At 41.2% G+C, this 11136-nt stretch overlaps 1 protein-coding gene across 10 annotated transcripts in view; it reads left to right on the top strand.

The window, feature by feature from the left end:
* The first annotated feature begins 35 nt into the window (after nucleotides 1-35).
* DEPDC5 (DEP domain containing 5, GATOR1 subcomplex subunit) overlaps nucleotides 36-11136 on the top strand; it is a 47372-nt gene continuing 36271 nt past the window's right edge. For all 10 annotated transcript variants that reach the window (XM_042805131.1, XM_042805126.1, XM_042805129.1 and 7 more), the window contains exons 1-15: nucleotides 36-153; nucleotides 1381-1498; nucleotides 2225-2312; nucleotides 3003-3049; nucleotides 3536-3621; nucleotides 4098-4181; nucleotides 4880-4929; nucleotides 5463-5532; nucleotides 5875-5953; nucleotides 6883-6944; nucleotides 8331-8400; nucleotides 8786-8858; nucleotides 9591-9694; nucleotides 10028-10102; nucleotides 10948-11082. In XM_042805131.1, coding sequence (XP_042661065.1) covers nucleotides 1441-1498; nucleotides 2225-2312; nucleotides 3003-3049; nucleotides 3536-3621; nucleotides 4098-4181; nucleotides 4880-4929; nucleotides 5463-5532; nucleotides 5875-5953; nucleotides 6883-6944; nucleotides 8331-8400; nucleotides 8786-8858; nucleotides 9591-9694; nucleotides 10028-10102; nucleotides 10948-11082 — 1081 coding nt within the window. In that variant the 5' untranslated portion in view covers nucleotides 36-153; nucleotides 1381-1440. The remainder of the gene's footprint in view (nucleotides 154-1380; nucleotides 1499-2224; nucleotides 2313-3002; nucleotides 3050-3535; nucleotides 3622-4097; nucleotides 4182-4879; nucleotides 4930-5462; nucleotides 5533-5874; nucleotides 5954-6882; nucleotides 6945-8330; nucleotides 8401-8785; nucleotides 8859-9590; nucleotides 9695-10027; nucleotides 10103-10947; nucleotides 11083-11136) is intronic.

Raw genomic sequence — 11136 nt, 5'->3', positions numbered from 1 at the left:
CCGTTGCCGTGGCCCCGCCCCGCCCCGGCCCGGTGGCGGGCGTCACTGTGACGCGCCCGCGCTGCCCCGGCGGCCCCCGGATGCGGAAGCGGGGAGCGCTGCCCGCGGGGCCTCGTCGGGGACGGCGCCGCCGCGGCCCACCGGGAGCGGGAGGTCAGGTCCCCGCGCTGCGCCCTCGCCCCGCGGCCGCTGGAGGGGCTGGGGCCGCGCTCGGGCTTGGCCCCGGCGCCGCTGCTGCGGGGCTGGCTCGGTCCGCGGCGACCGGGGAGGCGGCCGAGCGCCCTCGGCGCCTGGGCTGCGCCGTGCTCCCCCACTTCCCTTCCCCTGCGGCTGCCGGGCCGGAGCGCGGCCGTGCCCGTAGCCGGCTGCCCGGCCGGGAGCGCGGGAGCTGGCTGCCGAGGCACCGGGTCTGCGCGCCGCCCGTTTTGCCCGTGCGCTGCCGGCCCCGGTGCGCGGCCCGGGGGCACGCGCTGCAGCCGGGGGCTGGTTCTTCCAGACCCGCAGCAATCCCGAGTTCGAAGGTTTTATAGAGTTGATTTTAACAAACTTGGGATGTATGGGCTTTACCCACCGTGCTTTCGTAGCTCGGTAATTGAATCGACTTTCTGAAAAGCACAGCTGCGAGCTCAGTACTTCAGTCTACCGGAGAGGCATACTTTTAAGTTCCTCTGTGTTTTGATTTGGTGTAAGACTACAGTTATAGCTAGATGAGTTCATATTTTACTTTAATAATGTGGCTACAGCTTTATGAAGAAAAACTCCCATTGATAATTTCCAGTTAAAATGCACTTCTGAAAAGAGTGTGAAAGTAAAGGACCTCCTTTGAAATACGCTTTATTTCAAAGGATAAGTGGCAGGAAGAAAAAATGCGGTGGTTGATGCAATTTAAATGAAGTAATGCAAACCAGCGTCTCAGACTTTGCTGTTTGCTGGGCCCGGTGCCACGGAAGCGCCGGCCTCTGCCGGGTACGGCTCTGCCGCGTCCACAGAGGGCGTTTGCGCTGTGGAGTCCAGCATCTTCGAGAGATGTGGAAAAAGATGTGTGAAAGGGGGGAAATGACAAAATCAGAAGATATACTTGGCAGTGGGCATAGGTCTGGGTATTAATTAGAATGTATTTAACACGAGGTTCAGAAATTATCCTTGAAATATAAAAGATATGATTTTAGGGAGCAGTAGTAGCTCTCTGACAGGAGTACTGGTAAGAGAGGTCGTTACTACACTTTCAGTCCGACATTTATTAAACTTTGTAATGTGCCTGCCTTTCAGGTGTGACATTCTTAGCTATGTGATGGAACAACATTCATTATTCATACACAGAGCATAAAGAATAGTTTTGTAATGACAACAGATCTGTGTTTGCTTTCATTTCCATATTAGATATACAAGATGTCTTCAACTGTTTTTACTCGAAGCACCTGAGAAAAACAGTAACTCAAGATGAGAACCAACAAGGTGTACAAGCTCGTCATACATAAGAAAGGTTTTGGAGGCAGTGGTCAGTATCTCCTGATTTGTAACAGTGAGACCAGCACTTTCTTACTTAATTGAAGGCAATTAAATGATTTGTTGCTTATTTCAACAAGATGGTGAAGATTGATCTTTGATGTAACAAGCAATATTACCAGCCACAGTTTGGAAATCTCTTTTTAAATAGCAAGATACAGCAGAATAAAATTGCATTGTTCAGAACAGAATGAGATTGTACCTATAAAATAAAATGCTTTATTTTACCTATTCCCCTTTTGCATCACCTTTCTTTAAACTTTGTGTTTCAGTCACCCTGGTAAGTGACAGACATGTCAATGATTTACGACTGATGTGTTTCTGTGTACTAAGAACAATGTAATTTATTTGATTGCTCCCTACATCTAGACTCACAGCATCTTAGTAAATCTCATCAGGATTCTATAGCTATCTACTTTCTTGCTAGTGTATGATATATGAAAAATACAAAAGATTATTCTGCTTGCCTAATTAAGGCACACCTGCTGAACAAATCTTTTGTGAAGGTTCTGTGATTTGAAAGAAAAGTTTTTACCCACAGGAGCGGCCAGACTGAAGTGGCTGCATAGGAGCATTGTCATGTAGTGAATGTAATGCACTGCTGACAGGTTAATCCTGGGCTAGGGTATTGATGTAGAGTGAGTTATTGCATATGAACATGCAGCTATCTGTGTTTGGTATATGTTTATCACAGTTCTCCTTCATTTTTGTCTTGTAGATGATGAACTGGTAGTGAATCCTAAAGTATTTCTTCAAATTAAGCTGGGAGATGTTGTGGAAATTGCACATCCCAATGATGAATACAGGTGAAATCTCTTTTTCTGATATCAGTCAGGTGTGGTTAGGGCACCGAAAGGGTGTGTTCATGTGCAGCAGCTTCTAGAGTGAGAGGCTCTTGGAGCTGATATAATTTTGCTTCAGGATGCTGCTGTGTTTTTTCTTCTGCCTCAAAAAAAGCCAAGGGGATAACTACAACAGGAGCTCTTCCTTAAAGTTTATGGAATTCTTTGTGTTTGGTGTTAGTTTGCTGACCTTTCACAGGGCAAAGTAGCACCTGAATATAGAATCTACGATGTCTATATCCTCTTCATGGAGCTGCTGTTATCTAATGATTATTTTTTTTTCTGTCCTATAGGAGATCATAGGTAAAATTAAAACTTCCCAGTCAGCTGTAAAAACATATATGAAGCTGTTCATCCTGCAGCCCATATCTGAAAAGTAGCAGTTTAGTTGTATGACATTCTGAAAAGTTCTTGTGTGACTTTCCCATTTACAGTATCATCTTTACCTAAAGAATTACCTTATAACGAGTGTAAAGAACAGGACAGGGTGACAGGCAGAGAGGATGATGTATGAAGCTTTCTAGAAAATATTAATGTTTCTCTTCAGCTTATTCCATGTTCCACTTTACTAAATAGTTTTGAGAGGGTGGTTTATCAGAGTAGACTGTTGGTATCTCAACTTGTCTACCTTTTTTTCTTTTTTTTACATGCTAGTCCCCTGCTTCTACAAGTGAAGTCACTTAAAGAAGATTTGCAGAAAGGTAAAACTCTGGACTCATAGGATGCATAGTAAAACGATAGATAAAGATTATGTGATTGGGCTGTACCTGTGATTGACTAATGCGTATATTTTAACTTGGTAGGAAAATCAATGCTTTGTCTATTTAGGAATGGAAGGATTATAATTTTATCAGAAAATTAGTAGCCAATTTTAAATCTTTTTGGTTGAGTAATGTGGGGTATGGTTTAAAGAAAATAGGCTTTTTAGCATTAAATTTTTGTTTCTTCAGCCTTTGACTAGCTTTATATCTTTTCTTCTTGCAGAAATTAATTCAGCCTAAACTTTATCTCACCTGCTTTGATTTTGATGACTTTTAAACTGGGTCACAGCTGCAAGAAGCTGTCTTTTGCTGAGGCCCTAAGTGTTTCATGACAGTCTCACTGTATTGCTTTTGTACTTGGTAAACCACTTGAAACCTTTTGGAGGATGTTCACTTCTATCTTGTCCTTTCTAATTTTTGTGGCAGAAACTATAAGTGTGGATCAGACAGTTGCCCAAGTGTTCCGACTGCGGCCGTACCAGGATGTCCATGTCAATGTTGTTGACCCAAAGGTGTGTGGCTTTGCAACTTTTTTCCGTCTGTCACTTAGCTGAAATCAGAGCCCTGTGAATTTCCATCTACAGTAGTAGTGGAAAAAAAGGCATTTATTTTTTATTGAAATGTGATCTTTCTGAAGATGATGAGGCTTGGGCAGTTTAACTATTTGTTTGTTTGTTATGTGAACAGTGGAAGTAATTTGTTTTGCTTGTGCTTCCAATTTGCACTGAGACTTGTAGCACAGATTGAGTCCTTGGGCTTCTTCTGGTTACATTGTGCAGCCTGTTGCAGATCACAGTAGTTCCAGGTACACGCGTAACTTTGGTGGTTATTCTGATGGGACTTCCCTTTTATCTTGCATCTGTTGGGAGTATTAACTTGCTTTAGGACAGCCCTCCCCGTAACATTTGCTTCTTATACAAACAGATTGAAGGTCACTACTTGGAGACAACCAGTAAAACCTAAGCACCATTTTTCTTCTCCTTCCCAGGAGGTGACCTTGGACTTGGTGGAGCTGACTTTTAAGGATCAGTATATTGGACGTGGGGATATGTGGCGACTGAAAAAAAGTTTGGTAAGGCCTCTACTGTCCTCATGTGTAGGGTGGAGGAGGTTACCTACCTTTTTTTTTGTGTGCTGTGAAAGAAAATAAGTGTTTACAAAATACAGAAAACTGAGGACAAAACCAGTATCAGCAGCTCCTGAGGAAATGATGCTGTAAGTGGTACCTCAGAGTTGGAGAAGTGGATGCAAATGTGTTGGAGAAAAAATTAATCCCATTACTTTCTGCTCCATTGCCATAAGATTAATTACTGCCTTGGGCACTGAAAATGCTGTTGAGAGGGTTTTTTTCCTTATGTTCTGAATTTGAATGATTTGCTACATTTGGAAGGAATTGAATCCAAATGTTTTTTTCAAGTAGAAGTATGTTAAAGTATCCCCGCTCTGATAGTACCACTTAGTAGGCAACTGTTAGCATATTTTGTTTCTACATCCCTGAACTGCAGTTTTTGGCTTTTCTGAGTGCAGTGAATTAGGCAAATGAACCCAATAAAAGTTCATATGTGTTGTATGTATTAAAAACTGTTTTCTGTTGTCTATTGCAGAGGTTCTGTAAGCTGAGATTTAGTAGTAGATATGCTCAGTGGGTTTTGTGATTTTATGGCAGAAGTCAGGCGTTTGAATGTGAATGTTTTTGGGTTTATTTTTGTAAATTCATCTGCTCATTCAGAGCCTACTGTTCTTTTAATACCTGTCACTATTCTTTCTTAGGTCAGCACATGTGCGTATGTCACCCAAAAAGTTGAATTTGCGGGTATCAGGTCAGTGCCTCCTCTGAGGGCTTACTGTTACTTATGACTTCAGACTAATGAGTCCAGAGTATTCAACTGGAGAATCTTCTCTCAAAAGTCCTTCACATTTTATTGTTATCTTACTCTTCTACAGATTTCTGTCTGTATCATGAGGTGGGGGAAGGCTTCTGTCTGATTTAGGGGGGAAGAAACTAATTATAGGACAGCCAGCCACACTTGTTGCCTCTGAATGCTGAATAATTTTCCTTTTACCTTTTAGAATATTTCCCCCCCCTTCCCAAGATATATAAATAGCTCAGATGAGGGTTACTTCAGTTGTTGTTGAGATGACAAAGGGGCAAGGAAATGTGCAGATGCAGAGGGAAATGGCTGTTTGACATCTTTTTGATTAAAAATCAGGATTTAACCAAATAAACTTCTACTCTGTCTTCAAGTCATCCTTGAATGCAGATTTTGGTACATCCCTTATTTGCTCAAATATTGATTCTTCAATCTTCATATTCACTCTGGTTAGCAAATATTTTTCACTCCTTTTCTTCCAGGGCGCAAGCAGGTGAACTGTGGGTAAAGAGTGAGAAAGTCACTTGTGGATACATCAGTGAGGACACCCGGGTAAGATTTCAGGGAGCAGGGGAAAGGAAGCTTTTCCCTTCCTTTGCTTGCCAGGGTTCTTGTAATTCTGTCTTGCTTGCGGATTTACTTGGATCTTCAGAATTGGCTGTGTTGTAAGCTGAAGAATGGCAGTGAGTTCAGGAGAATGATTAGTAAACTTCAACTCTTCTGTGCTGGCAGTGCTAGGAATTACTCAGGCTGTTGGAATGCCAACTTGCTAGAGGAGAAATTCCCTATCATGCAGTGGGCCCAGTCATATAAGTTGCTCTGTAGTTAATGTCTCCATTTGTCACTTATACAGAATGAACCTTGTTATAAATAAGATCTTTTGTTCCTTTGCAGGTAGTCTTCCGCTCTACTTCTGCCATGGTTTATATTTTTATCCAGATGAGCTGTGAAATGTGGGATTTTGATATTTATGGTATGTAGGTAACTGACCTGCCTGATTGTGAATGTGGATGGCAGCAGTTGTCCTTTCTTCCCCTACTAGAAAACTGCCACTACTATTTATTTCTGCCACTACTAGGAAACTAAAATATCCTGCCTTTGGCCTAGGCAGTGCTCTGAGGTGTGCTGTGGTGCCTTCTTAGATCCTTACTTTCAGTGCCATGCTTTTCTGTCTCCTGGGCATTCCATAATCTTCCTGTCCCTAATGCAGGGCCTGAGTGCCATTACCGCAGTGATGAAATCAACTGACTGTGAACCTTGGCAAGGTTTTCTGTGGGTATGAACATGTTTGGTGATGGGGGCAGCTGCAGGCCTGTGTGAATGCTGAAACCAGAAATATATGGAAGTCTTGTGCAAAGAGGACCTTGATGTTTTAGATTTCTCTTGACTTTGGTTTAGTGAGGAAGCAAAAACCCTGCCTTAGCCCAGGTAGAGTCAACTAGAAGTATTAAAACTTCAGGCATTAAGAATTGAGTCACTTATTTGTGTCATTGTCCTATTTTTTTTTCCTGGCTTAGTTCTTTAGCAAACCTCTTACCACTTCCTTTGACCATGTGTTGAGGCATATGTAAGTGGGCAACTATTCAAAACTGAGCAGGGGATCAGTTGTGCATTATGCCTAAAAGACAGTACAGATGCTTTCCCAGCATGCTGCGAATGTGTTGGAAAAATGAATTTAAAGGTCAAGTCCTTTTGACAGTAAGAGCCTTGTTTACATCCTCTGAAACATAGTCATGCTTTTTAATCTTTTTATCATCTCTGCTTTAGTGGTATTAGCATTCATTATGCACACAGCTGCTCTGATTCTAATAAAAATAGTTCTCCTAGAATGTCAGGGTTAAATATACTCCATAGTTGAAGTAACTGCTGTTATCTGATGCTTTGGAGATGTTTAAATTGCAGGGGACCTATATTTTGAGAAAGCTGTGAACGGTTTCCTCGCTGACCTCTTCACAAAGTGGAAGGTAAGCAGCTGATTGAGTTCATCCTATTCTGAAAGAACAAGTCAGTGCTATCTTAATGAGCACGTTGATGTGCCACTAGTTTGAGGAAGGCCCAGGTTGAATCAGGCAGTGCTAAGATTTACAGAACTATGAGAGGTGACTCCTGGATATCAAAAGAGTGGTTACTTCAGGTCTGCATTAAATCATGTATGTGCTGAGTGACTCCATTACTTATCTGTTGTGTCTCCTGCGTTTGTGTTGAGGCTCTGAGTGGACTAAAGTCACTAAATACTTGATATGGTTGGTTGTGCTTGTGCAGTAATGCACAAGTCTGTTTTACATATTTTTATTTGTTCCAGGACCCAGTTCTGAGTATTTCCCTGCTACAGTGTAATCTGTGTAGTGCTGCTATCTTCTGGCATGAAGGGGTTCCAGGTTGTAGTATATGGGCTGCTGCTGATGTGCAAGGTTCTTGAAAGTGAATTCCTTCAAAAACAAACAAAGCCTCACTGCCTTTATGGCTGAACAACCCTGAGCTGCCTCCTGTTTTAGTGTGTGATCTGGCTCAGAGCCAGGTACAACTGCTGCTAGCAGTCCTGCAGCAGGCTCCCACTGATTTGGGAGAACCATATCAGTGCTCAAAACCAGACATATAGAAAATCTGCAACCTAAATTGAAAGAATAGCTACACAAGGCAAGAGAGACTGAAGTCCTAAATGTGTAACATCTATGTGTAGTACAGCTCGTCACAGTCTGGAATGCTAAGGAGAACAGGAGTGTGCCCAACAGATTCGTCTAATTTTCATTGTGCTTTTTGTCCATTGGAGAGTTATTAGGAGCCCTGCATGACATGTCTGTAAAATGCCTGGTTTGCTTTTAGTACTACTATACTATGTTGGATATGGGCCTGAGCGATGCTGAGGCTCATGGAGCTTTTCAAGCTTGTCCTTTCTGAGGGGATGGCCAGTGTGCTTTTTACAGTTTAATTCCATTGCATGCATTAACACATTAACTGTTGAATGAAGTTCTAATTTTTTATTTCTCTGGAGCTGTTAGGAGCATCTTTCTAAACAGTAACAAATAAGAATATCAAATTGCCATGGCTATTTATAAACAGAAATCTTGTATTTTGGCAAATATAGAAAGGAGTTTCTTTAGAGATTGATGGAGAGTGATCCTGTTAAATGTCATGTAGCCTAGAAGCCCAGAATCTTCTGGACAGACTTAAGTTATTTCAGAGGCATATGCAGCACTCATGCAGATATTTTAATACAGCACTCTATCTTTTTCTAGTTACCTTTGCTCCAAGGTGTGAGGGGAAAGAGCATGTTACTATATGTGTATATACAGTTTTCTACTGAATGTGACCTTTAAGGTTTTCTTTTTGAATCTCTTCTTCCTGGACAGGAGAAGAATTGCAGCCATGAAGTAACAGTGGTTCTATTTTCTAGAACGTTTTACGAAGCAAAATCTATAGGTATGTAAATTCTGTATTTTCATGTTTCTGTTTTTAAACCTATTTCCTTGTGTCTTGAAAGTTGGTCACAGGCTGCCAGTGACTTCTTTCCCGATTTCTTTTATGCCCATATTCAAAGTATTCTATACCGAGCACACTGGTTACACAGCCATTCTTATGAAAGTACTGCAGTGATAACCTTACATAGAAGAATATACGACAAATTTTCCTCACGATACTCAAGGTGTCATACTGTTTTAAAAGCAATTTCAATATTGTGTAGGAGATCTCATATTTCTCAAAGTTGTTTTTTTCTTTTTAATGGCAATAACAGCTCTTTACTAGAAAAGATGAGTCATTTCTATACAGGAGCATATGATAATAAGTGCTTTTACTTCTGTTTCAGATGAATTTCCTGAAACGCATCGTGCTTCAATTCGGCAGGATCATGAGGGAAGATTTTATGAAGATTTTTACAAGTATGTCTTCCCCCCAGTTCTTTCACCCCTTGTCTCACAGTGTATGTGCAACCCGCATGGAGAGTATCATGTTATTAACTGTAGGACCTTGCAAGGAATTAAGATAGTGCAAAGCATCGATGTCTGAAACTGGCAGCAAATAGATGAGTAGTCACCATTCCGTCTGTGAGTGCACACCCATATTTGCTAAGTCAGTTTTCTAGGTGCCTGTGCATATTATGTTGTCTGCACTCTACTGGAATTGACAATGAATTTAAGTTCTGTACTGTTGGGAGTAGTTTTTTCATAAGGCTTGGCTGTCTTTCAGATCTTTAAATTCTTGAGTAGTTGAAGGACAGATGGTGCCATTGCTGAAACAACAAGTTTTTCCAGTTAGGTACTGGGCCTCTTTGCTGCTCACAGCAGGTGAAGCTATCAAAGCTGTCATTTAATTCTGAACTTGGACTTGTTAACAATCTTACTGCTTTGCCAAACAGTGACTCTATGTGACATATAATGTTGAACATCCATTTAGAAGTGGGAGATCATGCTGGCTGGGGATGTGCCCAGCTTTGTGTGTGTGCCTACAGCTTAGTGATTGCTACAAGTATGCAGTTGCTCTAACGTGCTGCCTAGCAGAGGGAAGAAACACTCACCTTTCTGTGCATTCCTTTTCCTATAGTTTGTTCATCCCTTCTCGCTTCCTCTTCATAGTTTCCCTTCTTGATCCTCATTAAGTTGTGCTCTTTCTAGAGTTGTAGTTCAGAATGAGAGACGAGAAGAGTGGACCTCCTTGCTTGTGACCATTAAAAAGCTTTTCATCCAGTATCCCGTGTTGGTACGACTAGAGCAAGCAGGTATAAGAATCCTCCTTTCCCATGCTTTTACCCTTTTCTCTCTCTATATTTTTTTCCCTTCCCCCCACTCCCTTAAAATTGTCTGTAAACTCTAGTTTCATTTGGAGTCTGGTGTTGTACTACTTAGTGTTCTCCTGGGTAGGCTATTTTGCTTGGGTCTTTCTGCTGGATATACCAATACCAATTTTGCCTGTAATTTATCAGAGTGATAGAATTTACTACAAATGCAGGGCAGTGGTTTTTGTTTGTTTTTAAAAAGCTAGTCTGTACAGAGATTATATATATATATATATATATATTTTTTTTTTTTTTCCCTTCTGAATACTTGTCCAGAGGGCTTTCCTTCAGGTTACAATTCTACCTCGGCACAAGGGAACTACCTGGAGGCCATAAATCTTTCATTCAATGGTAAGTTATGAACAATGGATAAAAATGTACAGGGAAGAACCATTAAAGCAGATGCCAATAAATGGGTGTGGACTTCTGCTGCCTGTTCCTTAACACTGGGAAGAGGAGAGGAACATGAGGTTAGGTGTTTCTGAGCCTCAGAAGAAATTGTCTTGTGTCTCTCTGGAAGACTGATGGCTCTCAGATAATTGAGTATTGGGTAATTCAGGCTTCAGGAACCATTTACAGGGCCTTGTTAAGATGGAGGTTTCTTCTAGTTGTGTATTTGTATGAGAACCTCTTGGAATAGAAATTGAAATTTTATATTATGGAAGCATTTTAAAATCAGGTTAGCTCAAATGTGATTTAGGTGAAGCTGTTCCATCTCTTTTAGCAGAAAGATAATTTGATGGGCTGGAAGGATTCTCCAGAGGTCTACTTTTTTGTGATTGTGTACATCAGATATCTTTCTATCACCTTAATGACTGTCTTGTTATCTCATGGAAAGGAGCACAGGATGTTATTTAAAATAATTAGTAATGGACTTTACCTTGTTGGGTTTTTTTGGGGGTTGGTTTGGTTTGGTTTTTTTTTTTGAGGTGTTATAAAGGAAACACTAAGCATATGAGAAAAATACTTATTTTTATGTATCTCGTTCTCATCTTTTCTTCTGCCCTAACTCCTCTCTCTCCTGTAGTTTTAACATTTATTGGTTGGATAAGGCTATATGCAAGCCCCCTCAGGCTTGCATGTGCTTTGTGGAAACCTGTTTAATACCACTGTTAATAGAGAGTCACCTCCCTTGCTCTGAAAAAAAAATCGAGCACCTTTTTTCTTTTAAAGTTTTCCCTAATTCTCTCTCTTAGTGTTTGACAAGCATTACATAAACCGGAACTTTGATCGGACTGGCCAGATGTCTGTAGTCATCACGCCTGGTGTGGGTGTATTTGAAGTTGATCGACTCCTTATGATTCTAACCAAGCAGCGGATGATAGACAATGGTAAATAACTAGTGATACTGTGCAATCTTTATGAAGGCAAACAGATATATTTGG

Source organism: Tyto alba, unplaced genomic scaffold, assembly GCF_018691265.1.
Source record: "Tyto alba isolate M040663 unplaced genomic scaffold, T.alba_DEE_v4.0 Super-Scaffold_44, whole genome shotgun sequence".
Classification (NCBI taxonomy): domain Eukaryota; kingdom Metazoa; phylum Chordata; class Aves; order Strigiformes; family Tytonidae; genus Tyto; species Tyto alba.
This window is presented reverse-complemented; position numbering and strand designations above follow the sequence as displayed.